Source organism: Panicum virgatum, chromosome 3N (assembly GCF_016808335.1).
Source record: "Panicum virgatum strain AP13 chromosome 3N, P.virgatum_v5, whole genome shotgun sequence".
Classification (NCBI taxonomy): domain Eukaryota; kingdom Viridiplantae; phylum Streptophyta; class Magnoliopsida; order Poales; family Poaceae; genus Panicum; species Panicum virgatum.
Window position 1 is genome coordinate 60,840,397 of NC_053147.1, and position 22,913 is coordinate 60,863,309.

A 22,913-nucleotide genomic window follows, 5' to 3' on the forward strand; every position below is an offset into this window, starting at 1 on the left:
CACTCTCTTGTAATCGTCGAAAAAACCTCGGTGTGAACCTACGTCGAAAAAGAAATGAAAAAGTGGACAACATCGCACCAAGAGGATCGCCGCCATGCAGGATCCTTCGCCGTGATGCCACGCAACAAAACGCAACCCGACGGAGTGAACAACACCGAATCCGAGCCACTCGCAGACTGCTACGCAGTCGCCGCCACGATAACACAACACGCGGGGGCTTCGCCGCTTCCGCCGTTGGACTCCACCTCTCAGATCTGCGCTCGGGGGCCACGCCACACCTGCCACATAACTCTACGCCCAGGATCCATTTCAAAAGTTGCCGTCGGAGTGGTGAGCAAAGAGGCCCCGCTCCCCCATGTTTGTATCAAACAGCCAAGCCATCGCCGCAGTTTTGACTTCGCCTCGTTGCTTTACCCTCACATCTAGCCACCGCCGCCATAGCAGCAAGCCAGGAAAGTCACTTGCGCCATCTTCTGACGTTGTACCGCACCAAGTGGCCACAGCCAGGCTGAGCAACCCGCCGCAGTCTGCTGCAAGTCTAGTTGTTCCATGATGCCGGTGCCGCAAGCGGCATCATCCGACACAGTCCCACACCGCACTGACCATTGCCAAACAACGCAGCCGCCACAGTCCAAGTCTCCGATGCAGACTCGCCAAGGATCAACGGTAGTCATCCATGGATGGGTAGGGACTTCCGGCACTCCAAGTCTCCAACGGTAGTCATCCATGCCCCCCCCCCCCCCCTATTCTTCTCTATAGCTTCACAGTAGCGTACCTAGCATTTGAAGAAGGATATGCCATAACAAATTTTTATGTATACTTTCGTATAATCTATATATTTTACTTGGTAATATGCTCTTGATTCTATGACTAATGATCTGAGATTAGAATTTTAGGTATGTCATGGCATATATGGTAACCCACTATAAACGCCACTGGCTTCACCCCTACACTGAACCGGTGATAATGAAAAGATTAGAGTCGGTAGTCAATATTTTTCCGAGAGAATTTTTACAATTATTGAAAAAAGTAAGAGTCGTCCGTCTGGCAGAATCGTACAGTGGTCAAGGTAGAAAATACCTAGACTAAAATACCTAATGGAACCAAAGTACTAAAAAGTAGGATCGAATACTAATTTAATTTAATTTTTGTAAATACCTTGATTAACTGTCAGGAAAAAATTTCAAAACAAAAGTATCTGTTGATACTTTTCAATCGAGAGGACGTGAAGCACGAGAAAAGTCAGCAAAGCTGCTGGCTACGACACGCGACGCACATATCTCCGCCGAGGCTCATGACTCTGGCATGTTGCGTTAGTATTGTTACGATTGGCGTGCCTGCTGCATTTCGTTTCGCCCTCGATGTAGTGGTGGAAAAGTAATCCTACTCTACCATAACAGCTCGGTTCTTATACTCTGTGTTTCCTTAGCTACAATAAAATCAAGTAGATTGGATTTTTTTATTTTATTTTCTATAAGTTGAACAAGTTTTTTTTTCTCTCAAAACCAATTATTTAATTCGGTTTACAAACTGAACTTAATTTGGTTGGTTACGTTTGGTGTGGTGTAAGCTCAATCTCAAGAGCCGCACTGTATAAAGAATGAAAGATAATCAATCTCATAAAGTCTGAAAGATAAACATACATGGCCCAGTATGAGCCGACTTTCGGCTGCCGACGAGACCACTTTGCTAAAGCAGAGGGAACCGCGTCCTTGAAGGATAGCCGGCCTCCTTTTTTCACGCGTCTCAAAGACTATCAAGGGCCCCTGCTGGGAGGCGGAGTCTTTTTTTAGCAGCAGCATCTTCGAAGTGTTCTTTATCCTAGCTAGTGTTCTAGCAACCTGCTTCATCCTGCCTTGAATCTCTGTACCGTGACAAGAACACCTTCAACCTTCTCTCAGCTTCATTTGTGTTCCTCAGAGTGTTTCCTGAATTTTTTTTTCAGATTTTTCCTCACTATCTTAATTGCCAGAACAGTGCGCCGGGATCTAACAGTTCAATATATATTTAGGGTCCTGACTCCAGATGTAGTAAGCTTGCTTCTCTCTCTCTCTCTCTCCCTCTCTCTCTCTCCACCTAGCTGAAGCACAATTTGTTATGTGTTCTGTTGTACAGTTATCCTGGTTTGGTGGAATAATCATCCAGTCACAAGTTATAACAGCAAGATTTGTTGAAGGCACTATTCAATCCGTGGGAAACAACGCGACAAAAAAAAACAGGATGTTTGCTATCATCTGAAAAGTGTTTGGTGTGCTCATAAAATAGAGCAAATATGGACGATGAGCCTGGCAGACATAATAAGCAGGAGAGCATATTACACAGTCAACGTTTGAATCTACAAGGTCTTTCATTAAAATATTTGAGAGAGATCACAAATGATTTCTCTGATGAGCGGCTACTTGGACAAGGTGGTTTTGGTAGGGTGTATAAGGTAAGACTAAATCCTATTTTTGCTATATTCAATCTTTGTCGATCAGAAAACTGCTATCCATACCAATATCAGAGTTTAAACAGGGAGTTCTAGCAAATGGGGATACCATTGCTGTGAAGAAGCTTACATGGACAATGTCAGGACTTCAGGATAAGCAATATGAGAACGAAGCCCGTCATCTCATGAGGCTTAAACATCAAAACATAGTGCAACTTGTAGGATACTGTTCTGAAACAGAGAAGGAACTTGTACTGCACAACGGGAAATACGTTTATGCTGAGAAGTCAGAAAGGTTGCTTTGCTTGGAGTACCTGCCTAATGGAAGCCTTTGCAAGCATCTTTCCGGTATGGCAATCCAACATCATGGGTATCATGTTCTTTTTTCTTTCATTGAGTCATTCAAGCGTCAAATTTAAATTTATGTGATTAGAATCCTATTCACATACTATCTTGAAAGCAACCATATTTTATTTCAGATATAACTTCAGATGCGTATTATAATTGCAGATGCATCTTCTGGACTTGATTGGGATACACGCTACAAAATTATTAGGGGTATTTGCTATGGTTTACATTATCTTCATGAGGAGTGGCAAGCTAGTACCCCTATTATTCATAGGGATCTTAAACCTGCAAACATATTGCTTGACGATGATATGGTGCCAAAAATTGCTGACTTTGGTTTGTCGAGGCTCTTCGGTGAGCTACAAACTCGAACCATCACAAAAAATCAGTATGGAACACTGTAAGTCAGATGCATGCTTCTCAAATTCAATCTTTTGTCATCACCAAGTGCCTTTTTGTTTACATTTCTCATAAGGCTTCAGAGTTGACCCACTCATGTTGCCATAAAGGGGTTACATGTCACCGGAATACTTAAACAGAGGCATAATCACAAAGAAGTTAGATATATTCAGTTTGGGCGTAATAATCATAGAGATAGCTACAGGAGACAAGCACTACCCTGATAATGTTGAAACATCATCCGAGGAATTCATTGGGCTTGTAAGTAAACTATGTTTCGACTTTTGGAAAAGGGGATGTCCCCTTTTCCAAAGATATGCTATTAATAATTTTCCCTCTGCATACCACCTCGAAAAAAAATCTCTCTGGAAAACTTTTCCTAGAATGTTTCTAACATTATAGGTTTGTGTTCTGGCTTCAAGGTTCTTACAAAATGGAAAATTAGGGTCTAAAAAGTACAAGGGTATACATCCCGAGAATTTGATTGCCAACAAATAAGAAGGTGCATTGAGATTGGTCTACTCTGCGTGAAAATTGATCGGGCGGAAAGGCCAGCAACACGACAAATTATAGAGATGCTCACAGAGGGTGGTGCAGAATGCAGCAGCAAGAGGGAGGGAATTAAGTTTACCAAACAAGTAAGTGTGTTTGACTATTATTTCATTGCACTACAGTAGTGATGGAATGAAACAAGTATGGCATTCATTTTGTAGATGACGGGACATGTGCCTCACCTTGTAGAGGTAGCCACCTGCCCACCTCTTTGTAATAGTTGCGGTCTATGCAAGCAGTGCTCCTGTCTTCCTTTCAGAAAAAAAATTGTGGTCCATGCATCTACAGAAGGAGATGTATGAAGCGAGAACTTTTTTCCATTATTATCCAAAAAGGTTATGGGACTTTGATATCAAGCACTTTGTAGGAATTAGAGCAACTCCAGTAGGGTTTCTAAATTTGGGTGAGTAAATGTCCATATAGAATCTCACTTCTAAATTTTAATCACCTGAGTATGGGTCTCCACTCCAACAGACTAAGTAAATTGGGCTTTCATTTTTCGAATTGACAACTGAGCCCTACCTGTCATTCTTTACTCCCAGTCACAGGCGGAGGAGACCGGTGGTCCGTCGGGGAAGAGCCAAGTGCAGGCGGGGAAGAGCCAAGCGCAGGCGGTGGGAGAGGAGGGGTCGCTGTCCGTGTACGCTCGCGGCGCAAGCGAGTACCATGATCGACGGGGCGCCGCGCGGGAGTACGTGGACTTCGACCCTGTCGTGGAGTGGAAGCTGCCCGGCGAGGACCAGGACGTGGTGGAGATCTCGCTGCCGGGGTTCCGCAAGGACCAGGTGAGGGTGCAGGTGGACAACCACGGCGTGCTCCGCGCCACCGGCGAGCGCTCGGCGAGGGGTGGCCGATGGGCGCGGTTCAAGAAGGACCTCCTCCTCCCCGACAACTGCGACGCCGACGGCATCCGCGCCAAGTTCGAGGGCGAGAAGCTCATCATCACGCTCCCCGTCGTCCCCGCGGCCCCGACGCCGTCTCCTACGGAGCCCGAGACGCCGCCGTCTCCTTTGCCACATGGGACGCCAGCTGCTGTTCCCGGGCAAATGAAACCTCCCTTGCAGGAGAGAGCAATCGCTGTGTCACCCTCTTCTCCGGCACCTCTGCCTCCTCGTCACGCAGAGGAAGCGCGGAAGAAGCAACTGCAAGATGCTACTTCTCCGGCAGCCCTGCCTCCTCGTCTGTCTACCGGAGGAGAAGAAGAAGAGCAAGAAACAAACGGTGAAGGGGACGGAGGAGACGGGTAGTCCGTCGGGGAAGCAAATAAAAAAAAAAATGGTGGGGTCCATAGTTGGCCGTTTAAATAGAGGGCCACTAAATTGGAGGGTGGGGGGGATTTGGAAGACCTACCAAAATGACAGCCCATTTGAAAAGTCTGTTGGAGATCAATTTTTTACACCCATTGAGTAAATATGGAGATAGCAGCCCATTTAGGCACCCCACTGGAGTTGCTTATAGTCAGTTTGGTTGGCTTCCAATTTTTACCTAACCAAAATGTATGCATGCCTATAAAGTTTGGCTTATCAATGGGTTCATGTCTAAAAATTAGCACTTCAATATTTATGGCCAAAACCATGACAATTTACTAAAAAGTTCTTGAACCTTTTTAGGGGAAAATAAATTTGCTGCCATATTTTGATACTTATACCACCAAAGTAGCACTGCTGATCTTGTCCATGATGATGACCCCAATGGTGCACAGCTTGATTTTGGTATTCTCAACAACCGTAATTCAATGAACATTCCCTCAGTGCAAAGCCAAGATATATCTCTGAGAATCAACCCACACATCTTGGCACCTTCCTTACCACACTGGTCTGCCAAACAAGATATGTTGTCACCACACTCTTACCATGACAGTCTTCGAGCTGATGACATCCGGATGAATAGTGTGCAGTCTGAGGCAATCCGGAACTCCAGGTATCTGAAGGCAGCACAAGAACTGCTCGATGAGGTTGTGAACGTCTGTAAGAATATTAAGCAGAAAGCTCAGAAAGAAGAAGTCGAAGCTGCAAAGACATATGGCAAGGAGACCGAGGGAGGGCCGAAAAGTGAGGGCGTGTCCTCTAATCCACAGGAGTCTGCTGCCAATGCAGCACCTGAGCTTTCTACTGCTGAGAAGCAAGAACTTCAGAACAAGATGGCAAAGCTGATGGCTATGTTGGACGAGGTGGGTGACACTGTCTGTCTACTATCATGCATTTTTCTTCTGAAATAAAAATCCAACGACCAGCATCAATTCTTTTTTCCATACAATTATTAATTGCATCAAACATCTGTATGCAAACTATTAGGTTGAGTTATAACATAGTGTTTAATAGATACTAAGTGAGATTAGAAAATCATACAGTTTCGGATGTCAGATGAATCAGAGGGCAGGTGGAGGAACGCCGGCCCCTATCTTGGGTACCAGGCGGATGCGTGTTGAATCAATCGATTAGTTGGAAAAGCCCCAACCGTGGCATACAAATAGGTGTACACAGACCACAGTCCGTAACTCAATGAGCTATAGTTGGTAGCCTATAATTACATGACATTCTGTTCTCAATGAGATCCTAAAAGTCCAGACTGTTATCTGTATACACAGTTTGTTACACAAGGCAAGATACGCACAGTAGATTCTTCTAGAACTCTTTCATCTAACATCCTCCCTCAATCACAGCCGAGATAGGTTGAGATAGAACTTGAATTGTTCCAGAGACCGAACTGACAATGGCTTGGTGAAACCGTATGCAACTTGATCACCTGAAGATATAAAATCAATATCCAGAAGTTTTCTAGTTACTCGTTCTCTGACAAAATGATAATCCACTTCTATGTGTTTAGTCCTGGCATGAAAAACTGGGTTTGCTGACAAGTACTTTGCACCAATATTATCACACCATAGTTTAGCTGCTCTTGGGCAATTAATCTTGAGTTCATATAGTAAAATCTGGATCCACATCACCTCAGCAGTAGCATTGGCAATTGCTTTGTATTCAGACTCAGTACTAGACCTTGATACAGTGGGTTGTTTTCTTGAACTCCAGGATACTAAGTTTGATCCTAGAAAGACAGCAAAACCACCTGTAGATCGCCTGTCATCTATATTACCAGCCTAGTCTGCATCAGAGAAGGCACTCACCAAGGTAGATTGTGACTTATGTATTCTTAGTCTCAGTCGTGTACAATACTTTATATATCTCAAAATCCTCTTTACTGCTTCCCAATGCACAGTAGTTGGTGAGTGTAAGAACTGGCAGACTTTGTTAACAACAAATGCAATATCAGGTCGAGTAAGAGTAAGATATTGCAATGCTCCTACAACACTTCTATAATTAGTTGCATCTCTTGGACCGAGAGGAGTACCTTCATATAAGGACAATTTCTCACTTGATGCCATAGGTGTAGTGACAAGTTTACATTCGGCCACATTAACTCTCTTAAGCAAGTCTGTAGCATATTTCTCTTGAGTTAGAATAATTCCATCCCATACCTTATTCACATCAATGCCCAGAAAATAGTGAAGCTCCCCTAGATCTTTAAGTGCAAATTCTACTTTTAGATCTTGTAACAGGGCTGCCTTTTCTGTAGAGCTAGCTACAATGATGTCATCCACGTAAACTAGAACAAACATAGTGACGTCACCTTTGTTATAAAAGAATAAAGAAGAGTCGGCCTTTGATGCCTGAAATCCTAGCTTCATCAATTTAGCACTTAGACGTGAATACCAGGCTCGAGGAGCTTGTTTAAGGCCATAGAGAGCTTTGTCCAACTTTGAAAGGACCAGTAGCGCGCTCTAGCCTAAGAGGGGGAGGGGGTGAATTAGGCAACTAAAAACTTAGACATATGGCTCCAACTAGTTTGCACAAAATTAAACTAAAACAAGCTATCTAGATGTGCAACTATGGTTGTTCTAGAGTGAAACCCCTATCTCAAAAGAGTTTAGCAACCTATAGTCTTTCCTATCAAGAAATTACTCTATGAAAGTAAAGGCATACAAATTGCTAGTATGAAATGCGGAAGCTTAAAGAGCGGGATAGGAGATAGCAAACTCTTGACGCGGGTGTTTATCCCGTGGTTCGGTTAGCCACAAAGGCACACCTACATCCACGTTGTTGTAGCACTCACTAAGAGTATTGCTACTCGGCCACCAAGTCTCTTCCGTGAACACAATCACGGTCACCTTGGCCCCGGGTTCCACTAAGGAGCTTCTCCATAAAGGATGGGGGTCTCCACGTCCCCCGCACAAAGATGTCGTCGCCGCTCCACACCAAGTCGGAGGGTCGATGACGTTGCCGGCGAGCCTTCAAAGCTCCAAGGTGCCGGCGCACCAAGCTCCTGTTTTGGTTCACTAGAGAACCACAGCACAAAGGCTCAAGGCCTTGCAATCACACTCACTAAGAGCTAATCTAGTACTCACACTTTACAAAGCTAGTGCTAAAAGCTAAGGATATGATCAATGAGCTCTTATATGGCTTGGAGTGGTTCTTGGGTGTGTATGTGACTTCCTTGGACTCCAGCAAGCTTCAAATGGCCGGGGGATGCCATATATATAGGCCACCAAGTCTTGTAGCCGTTGCTCCAATGGTCAGCAGAAATCTGCGTATCATTGGATGAACCGATGCCTCTGCCTGGGGTAGCGTCGGTTCATCCGGTCACTCTCAGACCCGAATTAGCCGTTGAGCTTCTGACGCACTGTTTGCTGACGTCATTATACCGGTGCTTTGCTCCGATGCATCACCGGTTCAACCGGTGCTGAAGGATCTTTTCCTGGGCGCTTGACATCGTCTCTGGAACATAGTATGCCCAATGCACCGATGCCTTTCGTGGATCCGTCGGTTCAACCTGTGCCTCACAGACTTGCATCAAAAGCCAGGCCATCGGATCATCCGACAACCATCGGATGCACCGATGCCTATAGCATCGGTTCTTCCGGTGCTACTTAAGGATCTCTGTCTTGATTTCTTTGACTTGGATTTATTCACGGTCTCTTCAATTCTTGTCCTTTGGACCGAAGAGCCTAGCTACGCCTATCTTCTATTTGTCATCATTTGAACCTAAAAGCCTGAGAATGGTCATCTTAACAATCATATTAGTCCCATTGATTGCGTTGTCATTCGATCACCAAAATCACTCGAAATGGCATAAATGGTGCCATGTTCGTTACAAACTTACAAACATATTTGGGTCTGGTAGAGTCTTCAAAGCCTAGTGGTTGCTGCATATACACCTCTTCATCTAAATAACCATGCAAGAAGGCATTTTGAACATCAAGTTGCTTCAGACTCCAGCCTCGAGAAACAGCAATAGACAGAATAATTCTTATGGTTGCCGCCTTTACTATGGGACTGAAAGTATCCTCATAATCAATGCCATATTGCTGTTTAAATCCCTTAGCAACCAGCCTCGCTTTATATCTATCCATACTACCATCAGCTTTCCTCTTAACTTTGTATACCCATTTGCATCCTATTATATTCATTCCTTTTTGAGGAGGAACTAAATGCCATGTTTTATTCTTCATAAGAGCATCATGTTCTAATTGCATAGCTTGCTTCCAATCATCATTTGCTAAGGCTTCATCAAGACTGTTGGGTTCACCAGTACTAGCAAGGAGGCCATACCTAACAGTTCCGTCCGTGTAGACCTTGGGACACCGGATGCCATGCTGTAACCTAGTTCTTGGCGATGAAGGATCGGCTGCAGATGACAGCACATAAGGTCCCAGCGAATCACCGTGCGCAGGATCCAGCGGAGCAAAAAATTCGGGCTGACGCCGTCCCCCTCGGTCGCATGTGCGGGCGCCGGTGCAGTCTGTGTCGGCCGCATGTCGCCGCCAGACAGGGCCTCCGTCGCTCCTGAAGGCAGCAACGAGCCAGACTCAACTCCCGAAGACCATGCGACCGTTGGTGCCGCAACAGCAGGAGGCAAATCCTCCTTGTGCTCAGTGACCGGAGGCAGCATGATGTTAGCTGCGCAGGCTAGCTCTTCTGAGTTGTTTTCTTCAGGATTTTGCGCCAAGTTTTCTTCCTGCTCATCAGACAACTCAGTAATACGGTTAGATGAAACATTAGCATATGGGTTAGCCACAGATTCACCCCTAAAGAAGGAACTTGGGACCCAAACTTTCGGTGGTAGTTGAATAACTTCAGCACGTAACTTTGCTCCAGCATTAGGATTGAGGTGGGAAAAAGGATATACTGTCTCATCAAAGATCACGTCACGTGAGACATAGATACGTCCCGAGGCAACATCTAAACACTTGAAACCCTTGTGGAGGACGCTATATCCTAAGAAAACACACTGTTTCGATCGGAATTGGAGTTTGTGAGAATTATAGGGTCATAGGTGAGGCCAACATGCACATCCAAAGGTGCGCATGGATGAGTAGTCAGGTTTCTGGTTGGAGAGGCGCTCAAGGGGAGTTGTGAAGTGAATGACAAGGCTAGGTAGGCGATTAATAAGATGTACAGCAGCAATGAAAGCCTCGTCCCAATACTTTAGAGGCATGGAGGCATATGAGAGGAGAGAAAGGCCGACTTCAACGATATGGCGATGTTTACGTTCTGCGACGCCATTTTGTTGATGTGTATGAGGGCAAGACACGTGATGCACGATGCCAATTTTAGTAAAAAAAGAATTAAGTCTCTCATATTCTCCTCCCCAATCACTCTGCACAGCAAGGATTTTCTTATTGAACTGTCGTTCTACCATGGCTTGAAAATCTTGAAACTTATGAAAAACATCAGGCTTGTGCTTAATAAGATAGATCCAGGTAAATTTGCTAAAATCATCAATGAAGCTTACATAATAGCGATATCTCCCCACAGACTCAATGGCAGGACCCCATACATCAGAGAAGATGAGCTCCAAAGGAGAACTAGACTTGCTATCAGATCTAGTGTAGGGGAGTTGATGACTCTTTGCCTGTTGACAGGCATCACAAACCGAAGAACAAGAAGCCTCACCTAACAAAGGGAGTTTATTCCTACTGATAACTTGCTTCACTATAGCTGACGAAGGATGACCCAAACGACTATGCCACCGTGAGAAGGTGACTTTGGTGGCGATGTAGGCTTTCTTATTGGATGGTGCTGGGAAAGGGTAAAGACCATGGCGACACTCCCCTTCAAGAATGACCTTCTTCGTGTCCTGATCCTTTACCAAAAAATAGTTCGGGTGAAACTCAAGAAAAGCATTGTTATTGGTGGCAAGACGATGAACGGAAATAAGATTTTTTTTGAGCTTTTGGAACATGGAGAATATTTCGTAGATGAATATCATGATTACTAGGGGTGTGAATAGTGGCATGCCCAATATGACTAATGTTCATACCTGAACCGCTTGCGGTGTGGATCTGATCCGTGCCGTAGTACTTGTCACGGATGTGCAGCTTCTCAAGCTCTCCGGTGATGTGGTCGGATGCTCTAGTGTCGGTGTACCAGGTAGGATCTGCCAGTGCACGATTAGCAGCAGCAACAAGTCTTTTGTCGGGGACGAAGTCTTCCTCGAAGCGATGCCAACATTCAGCAGCGGTGTGATTTGGCTTGAAGCACACCTGGCAGAGTGGCTTGTCGTTGGCGGTGTTGTAAAGGTTGCGCTGATTATAGTTGCTGCTGTTGCCGCCACGGTTGTAGCCACCATGGCGCCCACCATTGCTGACTTGGCGTGGCAGCTGATGCTGACCAAAGCCACCATCACCTCTTGCTGGGCCCCGTCCACGTCCACGAGAGGACGAGCGCCCGCCGCATGATCCACCGCGACCACGCCCGGAGTAGTTTGCTGAGCCGCCATGATTATGGCTCCCACCATACAGCAGCTCCAGATGTGTCTCAAATGCAAGGAGCTGTGAGAAAAGTTCCCCAAGAGAAACTGGTTCCGTTCTAGTGATCAAGGACGAGACCAGCGGAGAGAACTCCTCATCAAGTCCAGCGAGGATATACTCAACGAGTTCGTCGTCCTTAAGCCGCCGTCCTGCGGCCGCCATGTCGTCGCCGTAATTCTTCATCTTGGTGTAGTACTCCGTGGCAGTCATGCTGCCCTTCTTTGTGCTGGAGAGAGCCATGCGCACATTCACAGCCCTGCTCGGGACTGAGATGAGAACGCACCCTCGATGATTCTCCAAGCCTCGGCTGCTGTTTCACTTGTGTTAACCTGAGTCAGAACACTAGGTGACATATTTGACAGCAAATAACTTAGAACCTGCTGGTCCTGAGCTCGCCACAGCGCATAGGCCGGGTTCGGCTTCTTCTCTTCCTTGCCGTCGGCTCCCTTGATGATGATCTCTGCATCAGGAGCCTTGTTTGCTCCGGTGAGGTAGTCTTCAAGCATGGCGCCGCACACGGCAGACTTCACTTGCGCTTTCCATGAGGCGAAGTTCGTCTTCGTGAGCTTCTCAGCCACGGTGAGTCCTGCGAGCGGATTGATGTTGGCGGTCGAAGAAGAACTCGCCATGGCAGGAGCAGATCCACACGATGAACTTTAATGTTTGTTGGCTCTGATTACCATGTCAGATGAATCAGAGGGCAGGTGGAGGAACGCCGGCCCCTATCTTGGGTACCAGGTGGATGTGTGTTGAATCAATCGATTAGTTGGAAAAGCCCCAACCGTGGCATACAAATAGGTGTACACAGATCACAGTCCGTAACTCAAGGAGCTATAGTTGGTAGCCTATAATTACATGACATTCTATTCTCAATGAGATCCTAAAAGTCCGGACTGTTTTCTGTATACACAGTTTGTTACACAGGCAAGATACGCACAGCAGATTCTTCTAGAACTCTTTCATCTAACATCGGATACTGCTTATTTATTGCTGAGTGTATATATTTCAGGTGGACCGGAAATACAAGCAATACTACCACCAAATGCAAAGTGTGGTTTCCTCTTTTGATGTGGTAGCTGGGCCTGGAGCTGCCAAGCCTTACACTGCACTTGCCCTCCGGACAATCTCACGACACTTCCGGTGCCTGAAGGATGCTATCAATGATCAGATCAATGTCATCAGAAAGAAGCTTGGAGAGAAGGAAAACTCATCTAGCAAGGAGGGCAAATTAACTCGAGGGACCATTATTCTTCGTGCTTGGCTCTATGAGCATTTACTTCACCCGTAAACTGCTTCTCCTGTGGTGTTTTATCCAATATTCATGTTGTTCTCTTTTCTTTCTTGTTCCTCCTTCGTCATGACATTGTTTTGCAGGTACTCTGCAGATTCTGACAATCTATTGCTAGCTAGGCAAACAGGCTTGACAAGGAGTCAGGTAATTGTTTCTTATTCATTTTTTCCTGATCCATATCTTGAGTTCCAGCAGCTGATATTATTATGCTGATTGCTGCGCCTCAAACCAAGTGCCACAGGCTGTTCAGCATAATTGTTATTCTTGCCTTCTGACGTTATTTGTGTTTATTCAAGAGTCCTATCTTTTAACTATATACTTTCATTCCTCTTCAGATTTCAAATTGGTTCATAAATGCCCGTGTCCACCTTTGGGAACCAATAATTGAGGACATATACAAGGAAGAGATTGGAGATATCGAGCAAGACTCCAACTCTTCCTCCGACAATGCGCCAAGAAGGAAGGGCAAAATGGCATCTTCTGGTCAACAAGGAGGACCTGAAAAGTTCTACACCTCGGGTTTGTGAGAGCAGCCAGCTGAGCGAGTGGAGAGCCAACATAGGAACTATGAATGTTGGTGGAGAAGCTGTCGGATTCCAGAAGAGGAAATTTCCTACTTGACACTAGTACAGTTAATGATTCCTTTCTCGGCCCTTAAAATTTATAAACACCCCTGTTTGATACTTTGGCACTTCCATCAGTTTTGAGGAGCAACAGTGTTACGACTTACGAGTGGCAGTTGAAAAGACCATTTTGCCCCAGACCGTGGCAAATGTAGTTTTGCTGTTTATAAATTTAGAAAGATGTATTTGTACATAAGGGAAATGTTTGGGTTTCATTTTGAGCATCATTTGGTAAAGTCAGCATAATTTTTATGCAAGCAACTATTATTACAGTGAAATTAAAGTTAGTGGTCTTTCAAAAAAAAAACAGAAATTAAAGTTAGTGGTGGTGTTACGTTAGTTTCCGCAGCTACGTTTTTTTTTGGGACTGTACCTAAGCACGAATTTCAGCAGCTACGGACTGACTCAAACCTGACTGGCCAGAGCTTTGCTCTCCTGCATTTTGTACTTTACTTACTCCTAACTACTTGGACTTATTAGATTAGGGTCTGCAACAGTACAATAAATAAAGATTTTCTCTTTTATCTAGCTTAACTTGCACAGTTGCTTGCTTCATCGCAACCGTGCTCCCTCACGTCACACGCCCTCGCTCTGGTGGTCTCCGGCTCCCGCGACGTGTCCGTCCGGCAGCCGCAGCTCGATGACACCACAAGCGATGCCACGCGCCGCCGCCGCCGTTGCCACCAGAAAGGAATCCGAGCTCGTAGCATAAGAGGTGCAAGGGTGAATTAGCCAATTTAAAATTTTAACTTAAGGCTTCAACTAGTTTGCATAGTATTTAAACTAAAACATATTATCTAAATGTACAACTACAGTTTATCTAGTGTGAAACCCTCATCCCAAAATAAGTTTTGCAATCTATAACTAAACCTAGCTTGATCTACACTAATAATATAAAGGCACATAAGTTGCAAGTATGAAATGCGGAAATGTAAAGAGAGAGGATGAAGGAAATCAAACTCTCAACACGGAGATTTATTCCATAGTATCCATAAGCACTAAGCCACCCCTAGTCCACGTTGTTGAAGCACTCACAAAGAGTATTTCTTATTGGTAATTAAGTCTCTTCCGGGACTTTTATTAACTTGCCACAAAGGCTATGTCAAGTCACCACGGCCACCTAGATTCCACTTTTTACTAAGGAGCTTCTCCACGAAGGATGTGAGTCTCCACGTCTCCTGCACAAAGATGTCGTCGCCGCTCCACACTAAGCCGGAGGGTCGAAGACGTGCCGGCGAACCACCAAGACTCCAAGGGGCCGCCGCACCAAGTACAAGTGGTGGTTTGAAAGTGCATCTAGGCTCCCTTGTGGGTTTTGGTGGTCGTTGAATGACAACACAATTGAAGAACTAATGAATTTGATGACTTTTATATAGATCTCATTGCAAATGATTGTACCAAAATTACAACATGTCAAATTGAAGAAAGGGCAAGCAAATTGAAAAGGCAAAAGAGAGGAAGTTGCAAGGGCTATTATTTAGTCTCTATGATGGCTTGTTTATATGAATGAGTGAAGATTGATAATGCATTGGCATATTGATCAAGAAGGAAGAAATATGGTCAAGACCTTAATGTTTTAATAGAAGTGAAGATTCTTGGTTGCTTAATCACAATGTTGGAATATGGATCAATTTGCTGAAGAAAAGGAATTCAATGAGTGCATATTGTGGTGCAAGGCTATGTGTGATTTAAGATGGCAAGATGGTTAAGGTTAGCAAGAACTTGGCTACAAGGTACTAAGCAAGGGAGAAGGGCAAACAAGGGGTTTGGCGCCGATGAACCCTTGCTAGATTGAAGAAGCAAGTTAGTGCTAGCATTTATGGACCAATCGAGGCTAGTTACAAGTTGTTAAGCATCAATCATTGCTGAATCATATGGATTTAGGTGTCTTGAGGATGTCAAGTTCATTATTGATCATATATGATGAGAAACCTCAAGGCACTAGCTCAAGAAGGATAATGCTCAAGAAGAGGCAAAGAAAATGTTTGCAAACCCTCAAAATGTGATTTTGAAGAAAAACGGCATGATGAAAGTATTCAATCTCAAGAGAATGATATTGTGCTTATTATTTGATCTTGAGTATAGGTAATGTCGTACTATCAAGAGGGATGCAACATTGATAGCTTTGCGTATGACTCGGTGCTCAAAGATCATCTAACAAACCTATGAGAGACACCTTTGCACTTGCACTTCACATGGGATAAGTTTAAAGTGCTTTCTCTGCAGAATGTTTCGAGTATCCGGAAGATTTTCTGGAATGTTCGGAGTTTGAATGTTTGGAGTCTTCGTAGAATTCTTCGGAGTTTCGGGAACTTAACAGCCCAATGGCTAGTTTTTGGGGGATGGGTATTTAAAACCCTCAACCCTTCCCATTTGTTGCTGCTGAGCTCCCAATCGGAAAACACATATCCTCAGCCCTAAGAAGCTCTCCCCACTCCTAATTTGCAAGAGATCCGAGAAGAGAAGTGAGTTAGGGTTGAGAGGGAGATTAGGAACGAAGTTTGAGTGGAAGTGAGCAAATCCTTTCTTGAGCACCCGAGTTCATAGCGAGAAATCTTTGTGTCATTTGTTACTCTTGGAGATCAAGCCTCCTAGATGGCTAGGCGTCGCCTGGTGAGCACCCAAGCTTGTGGTGTGCCGTGGGAAGTTTGTGAAGGCTTCGATTTCATCTCCACAAGGGAAGAAATCAAGAGGTCAAGTGGGGAAAGGGTTGAGAGCGACCTAGCTTCTTTGGAAGCACCCAACGGAGACGTAGGAACCCGTGGTGGGACGAACTTCGGTAAACAAATCCTTGTGCCACATGTTCTTGATTTGGTTATTTCACTACTTGTTGCTTGTGCTAGCTCCTTTCTAGGTTTATCTCGATCTACACTTTGAGAAGGTTTGAGTTGCAAGTATCTAGTGAAATAGCTTGGAAACAAATCACCCTTGTATGGTAATTCGTCGATCTACTTTTGGTTGAGGTTTCCTTAGGCGTGTTGTGAATCTCTTGTTTTCCAGAGACTCCGAAGTTTTCGGAGATTCCGAAAGTTACTAATTCCGCTGCAAGTTTTGTGTAAAATTTTGGAACCACCTTTCAACCTTCATCTAGGCAACATCAAAAGTCCTTTCATGGTTCTCTCATAGAACTGGCGCACCAAGTACAAGTGGTGGTTCTCTCATAGAACCAAGGCACAAGGCACACAACCTTGGTCACTCACTCACTCACTCACTCAAGAGCTAAACTAGCACTAACACCCACAAAACTTGTGCTAAACCTAAGGATTTAATCAAGTGGCTCTTTGGTTGGCTTGGAGAACTTCTCTAGTGTGGGTGTGACTTCTCTAGACTCTAGCAACACCAAAATGGTCGGGGTGAGGTCCTTAAATAGGCCACCAAGTCGAACTAGCCGTTTGTAGCCGTTCTCCCTTTTCTGCGTAGGGCATTGGAACTTCCGATGGGGCGTCGGAACTTCCGATTAGATTGTGCCCTGATGTAGTCGTTTACCCTTCTGACAGCTGATGTGGCCACGCCAGTTGAACTGATGCATTGCACCGACGGCCTTCGGATCAACTAGAGCTGAATACTTTGCTTCTACGCACTTGACACGCTCTTTGAGCAATGCTCCGGTGCTTAGTTCGATGGGCATCGAAACTTCCAATGGTGAGGCGTCAGAACTTCTGATGGTACGCTTGATTTTTCTTCGCTTGACTCAGCAACGCACAGAGAATTGCCCTGGTACTAGTTTGTTAGAACTTCCAATTATGGGTCATAGGAACTTCCGATGTCCACCGTATATTCCGGTGCTACTGAATTTCTTCTCTTTCTTCCTTGAAATTGTCCAACTCATCGCGGCTGTTATTTGGACACCTCAAATATATTCTCACCGATCGGACATATGGACACACGCCATATTTTCTAAAGGACTCGGCAGATAACCTGATGGAATCATTCTTTCCATGCACTATATGGATCAGTGTTCACCATTCTTGATCATCCATATTTTAGGAAATTGCGAGACTATCGATTCAAAATTTCCCCTCCAACTCTTCGTGGATTGTGACCGCCGCCCACCCCCATCCGGCCCATCCACCTCACCGACTGCTTCGGTTGCTTCACATGTTCCGGCCCATCTGCCTCGCGGCCTACTTGGGTTGCTTCACGTGTTCCTCTATTATTGCACTCACGAGTCAGACTGTTGCTATCATCACCAGACATTTTTTTTCATGTACTCGGTAGATTTCCTGATGGTTTCCTCTCACCATTTGGACCAGTGATCACTGTTCCATACTCCGGTGAATATTTTAGGATGAGCCCACTTCTTGGACCACCAGTTGGGCTATGCGTGTATATAGCCAACACCTCATTCAACACTAGCACATTCTTGATCCTTCGCGTGGCAGCACTAGACGGATCGGTGCTCCCTCCAATCACCTGGCATTCTGTCATGTAACAACCATTGAGTATTTTGTAATGTCACAATGTAACAACACAAAATGATGGATGATAATTTCATTCAATCATTAGGACTGACTTACAACTGACTCTTGCCAAATCATTGTCACTAACATTGCAAACTCAACGCCTATGGTTACAACAACTAGCACTGGAGATCTAGTCTTTGCGTTCACCGGACGCTGGGGACCATCCCATGACTTCATCGCTTAGTTGTCACCGGTCACTCGGGAGGTATGGAACTTCAAGACATGGCTCGAAAGGACAGCTTCTCCTCTAGAGATGCATCCACTTAGCCTACACCTGGAACAGAAATTGCACGCAATTTTCATGAGCTCTAACATAAATTGTGGGCAACGTCAACGTGTCTTGATCTATGAGCATGACACCATCAATTCTGTAGGTGCAATTATAAGAACATCAATTATAAAACTGTTTTTTTTTCATGCACCAATGCGACCAATGATCATCGGACATAATCACCGGACAATCTATCGCCGGATGAACCTATGGGTCTATGCAGTGGTTGCAATGGTCTCACTGATGTAGTCTACAACAGCTAGTGAACGATCAAGTGTACGAAAATAGAATGTCTATTTTCTTCTTCTTCTGTTACATCATTTCAGTGCCTGACAGACATATCTTCATCATGTAGACAAAGGCACCGAAAAGCACCAAAAGCTCCAGCTCCTCAAGAAGCAAGACCAGGTCCTTCTCAACAACCATTGGCAGCTCCTGATCAAGCAACAAGGCCAGCTAATGCATCAACTTTTCAAGCCCCAAGACCAAGGGCTGTAACACCTTCTCAAGGACCATTTCAGCAAACCATTCCAAGAGCATCCCAAGGAGCTGTGACCGCCTTTCTTACTTGTTGTTTGGTGACAAGAACTGAAAATGTCTAACTGGAAGATGATACCTTTTTCTGAACTTATGTTACTTATATTGTTTGATGACATCTACATGATGATACCATTTGCTGTAAATATTTATTGCTATGAACTGATGTTAGTTATATTAACTCAGTTTCATGTTAGTGATGTGAGCTGTGAATTGATATTGTTAACTGCCATCCATGTGTATTTATCACTTCGTTTTGCATTGAAATATGCTGCAAGCTCAGCCAACATTTACATCAAAAGATTACGCACTAACAAAAGTAGCCACAAAAAACTCATGCCCTAATAGAGCAAGTCACTATGTTGAGTACTTCAGTACAGACAACAGTCCTAACAAAGCAAAAACTACAATACACCTACTAAAACAACTGAAGTTTCTCTTCTCCTTAAAGTAAAGTTGCTCCTTTTCCACTTCTTCTTATTGAATTCATCCATCTCCTTTTCTAGTTGTAGTATCATCTGCCTGAGCTCTCCATTTTCCTCCTGAACCCTCTGAACCTGATGCTGCTCCTCTTCTTTCTCCCTCAGCTGCCAAATAGCATCACAAAGGTCACACAACAAAATGCCTACTTGGGTTGAAAAGACCATTTTGCCCCAGACCGTGGCAAATGTAGTTTTGCTGTTTATAAACACTATACTACAGCCCCGCTACACCAACTGATGGTCCGTCGGTAAAAGCCGTTGTACCGACAGACCATCAGTCGGTATAGATGTGTGCCAACGCCACACGTCTGTCGTTGTAAGTGGCGTCGGTATAAGTTTTGCCGACGGACGCACTTTTACCGACTGATCGTCCGACGCTCTACTTTGTGCGAATTTAAAAAAAAAAATACTGATGTACAAATGCCACATTGAACTTCAATGATTCATTCATCATAAAAATTTCATTTATAAAATACACAACTTAAAGGTACATCTTCCTCACAAATTATCGTTTAGTGCAACAAACATACCAACTAATAACATATTTGACTGCTGTTTACAATAGCTCATAAAGATGAGCTTGCCTTCTATATTTCATCTAGAGGAACAGGATTAGCTCAAAACCATAGCTCATAGTGTTTGGTGCTACCGCTGGAATGGTGAAGACTTCAATTCACTTCAAAGAACAAAAAGATAACTCCTAACTGATCTCATTTACTAGCTTCTGCGGAGAGCTGTGCCACTTCCAAGGAACTTAGCCCATTCGCCTTGCCCATAGCTCCCATCCCCTCTTCCAGACAAACCAGTTCTGCAGAGCTGTGCCACTCTACTAACCATGAGAACAAGCATGGTAGCTCTGTTGTTCATTGGGGAAACCATATAAGGATATAAAATGAAAAAAAAAACTATGAAGAACTGCAAGCATCAGAAAATTAATTGTAATCAGTGAAACATAGCTATAGTTTCTAAAGGCAACAGATTCTAGCTCATAAGAGTTTCTGAATTTCATATCATTTAGATTGTAATAAACTGAGTCATTGTATTCTCGGTCATATATCTTTCATCAATAAGAAGATATTGAACTCTATTTGAATTAAACAAAACAATACAAATTGCTCCGACAGTGAGCACATTTCCTAAAATTTCACCCTTTTGTGCATGCCGATTTTATTTTTTAGTCCTTTAGGCACAGATCCACTACTTCACGAGAAATTTCAGTTCGATAGAATGACAAAAAGAAAGGAATACCAGTAGATACTTCCTACATGGTTAATCAAATACATTGAGATGAAAAGGAAATGTTCAACCTGTGCCTGAGAAAAAAAAATCCATTTGGAGGGAACACTATGGAAACAATTGATGCACATAATCCGTAGCGTTCTCATATACATGAGAAGGGAACATGAGAAGGGAGGAGGGATGGGGACAATACCTCAGCAATGGTGGATCTGTGAACGAAAATTAACAATAAAGTGACAATTTATCAAGGAGGTGCAAAAATAAGTCACCAACCACGAACACACCTGAACTTTCTATTCCATACTGTTGCAAAATTTCAGTTCAGCATGATTGGTAACATGTATGCACCCTTCACTTATAAATGATACAGAACCACATGTACTTTTCATTTTTGAAAATCCATATGTAATAACCTGATGGGATCGATGGTACAGAACCACCTTAATTACCTATGTCACTGAAATTGCGAGTCAATAAGTAGCTAATGGGATTCTGATTGAAGAACTGGAAATTAGCATAACAAAGCACGAGCATTTTTCAGATCTACTTATTGAATAAATTCCCTTCTAATGATAAGGGATAAGTTGGAGAAAGACTCGGAACAATGCCAAGTTTAGAAATCTAGAACACATCAACTCAGATCTAGTTCACTTGTACTAGGAGCAGCCCACGAGCAAAGACCACATACCCTAAAATAAGCAGATGAATATACTCTAAAATAAGCAGGCAAGAACGGAGGTGGCATTGAGTTGCAGGCTTGTTGGGAATTCCTTCACCGCAGACACCCCAAACCGTGTGCGCCCCTGGCTAGATTATCCAACCAATCAACATCAGCCCAAATGAGATGGGATGCCTGGTGCAGAAAGGAACTAAATCGAGGTCACCTGTGTTTAGTCGGGGAGGTGGACAACGCACGAGCTTGTTCTTGCCGCCGACGAGGGAGGATGCACATGCACGCAGGATCTGGGTGGAGGGCACGGGCAAGATTAAGGTCGAGAGGCAGCAGGATCTCGGGTGGGGGCGGGGTGAGTACTGGGTGAGGACGCGGTGCGGCGATTTTGGAGAGAGCGAGCAAGCGCAGTGGAGGATTTGGGAGAGGCGGCGACGATTTGGACGGAGAGCAGTTGGAGCGGCGGCCGGGAATATTGAAGACCGGTAGCTAGGGTTTGTTCTCTTGTTTTTCTGATTGAGACCACAGCTTCATAAGTGGGCCGTGCTGGGGCAAAGTTTTGCTCGCAAGTGGGCTGTGGTTGAGCGCGGAGAAAGAAAAAAAAAGGGCCTGATCTCTATACGCCGACGGACAATTGGACCCAACTATACCGACTGATATACAGTTAGAGTAACCTGATATACCAACTGAAGGTCCGCGGGAGATCTATACCGACTAACAGTTCGACAGTGATTTTATACTTTTAGCGACCTACATCTGTTGGTATTTTGGTGTTGTGGTATAGTGAAATTTAGAAAGATGTATTTGTACATAAGGGAAATGTTTGGGTTTCATTTTGAGCATCATTTGGTAAAGTCAGCATAATTTTTATGCAAGCAACTATTATTACAGTGAAATTAAAGTTAGTGGTCTTTCAAAAAAACAGAAATTAAAGTTAGTGGTGGTGTTACGTTAGTTTTAGCAGCTACGTTTTTTTTTCGCGACTGTACCTAAGCACGAATTTCAGCAGCTACGGACTGACTCAAACCTGACTGGCCAGAGCTTTGCTCTCCTGCATTTTGTACTTTACTTACTCCTAACTACTTGGACTGATTAGATTAGGGTCTGCAGGAGTAACTACTTGGACTGATTAGATTAGGGTCTGCAACAGTATAATAAATAAAGATTTTCTCTTTTATCTAGCTTAACTTGCCTTTGCTTGCTTCATCGCAACCGTGCTCCCTCACGTCACGCGCCCTCGCTCTGGTGGTCTCCGGCTCCCGCGACGTGTCCGCCCGCAGCCGCAGCTCGATGACACCACAAGCGATGCCACGCGCCGCCGCCGCCGTTGCCACCAGAAAGGAATCCGAGCTCGTAGCGTAAGAGGTGCAAGGGTGAATTAGTCAATTTAAAATTTTAACTTAAGGCTTCAACTAGTTTGCATAGTATTTAAATTAAAACATATTATCTAAATGTACAACTACAATTTATCTAATGTGAAACCCTCGTTCCAAAATAAGTTTTGCAATCTATAACTAAACCTAGCTTGATCTACACTAATAATATAAAGGCACACAAGTTGCAAGTATGAAATGCGAAAATATAAAGAGAGAGGATGAAGGAAATCAAACTCTCAACACGAAGATTTATTCCATAGTATCCATAGGCACTAAGCCACCCCTAGTCCACATTGTTGAAGCACTCATAAAAAGTATTTCTTATTGGTAATTAAGTCTCTTCCGGGGCTTTTATTAACTTGCCACAAAGCTGTGGGCACTTTTTGTAAGCGTGACTCTGCCGCCCCGTCACAATTTACTTCACAAT

General features: G+C 44.2%; 2 protein-coding genes, 1 non-coding gene and 1 pseudogene across 10 annotated transcripts; 2 read left to right on the forward strand and 2 right to left on the reverse strand.

Annotated features, from left to right (window-relative positions):
* The first annotated feature begins 1,777 nt into the window (after nucleotides 1–1,777).
* LOC120666453 (18.9 kDa heat shock protein-like) lies at nucleotides 1,778–5,368 on the forward strand. 8 transcript variants are annotated; one of them, XR_005671742.1, is made up of 7 exons: nucleotides 1,778–2,027; nucleotides 2,116–2,431; nucleotides 2,515–2,776; nucleotides 2,939–3,176; nucleotides 3,286–3,436; nucleotides 3,598–3,813; nucleotides 4,276–5,368. XR_005671742.1 is itself a non-coding variant. In XM_039946293.1 (3 exons), the coding sequence occupies exons 1-3, from the start codon at nucleotides 3,751–3,753 to the stop codon at nucleotides 4,972–4,974; spliced, it is 798 nt and encodes a 265-aa protein (XP_039802227.1). In that variant the 5' UTR covers nucleotides 3,582–3,750; the 3' UTR covers nucleotides 4,975–5,368. The 8 variants fall into 8 exon arrangements, 3 of the variants coding, with proteins under 3 accessions (XP_039802227.1, XP_039802229.1, XP_039802230.1); XR_005671744.1 differs by lacking the exon at nucleotides 3,286–3,436 and adding an exon at nucleotides 3,889–4,130 and having other exon boundaries at nucleotides 4,270–5,368; XR_005671741.1 differs by having other exon boundaries at nucleotides 1,778–2,030; nucleotides 3,286–3,813.
* LOC120666454 lies at nucleotides 5,367–13,701 on the forward strand (annotated as a pseudogene).
* On the reverse strand, nucleotides 11,540–11,678 carry LOC120668266. The gene has a single exon (XR_005672361.1). It is a non-coding gene; the product is annotated as a small nucleolar RNA Z247 (small nucleolar RNA).
* Nucleotides 13,702–19,627: 5,926 nt separating the features above from the next.
* On the reverse strand, nucleotides 19,628–22,317 carry LOC120667967. Its single transcript, XM_039947936.1, has 4 exons — nucleotides 22,313–22,317; nucleotides 21,325–21,638; nucleotides 21,129–21,243; nucleotides 19,628–20,057 (listed from the first exon to the last, which is right to left on the reverse strand). Exons 1-4 carry the CDS (start codon nucleotides 22,315–22,317, stop codon nucleotides 19,919–19,921), a joined length of 573 nt encoding a protein of 190 aa, XP_039803870.1. The 3' UTR covers nucleotides 19,628–19,918.
* Nucleotides 22,318–22,913: the final 596 nt, after the last annotated feature.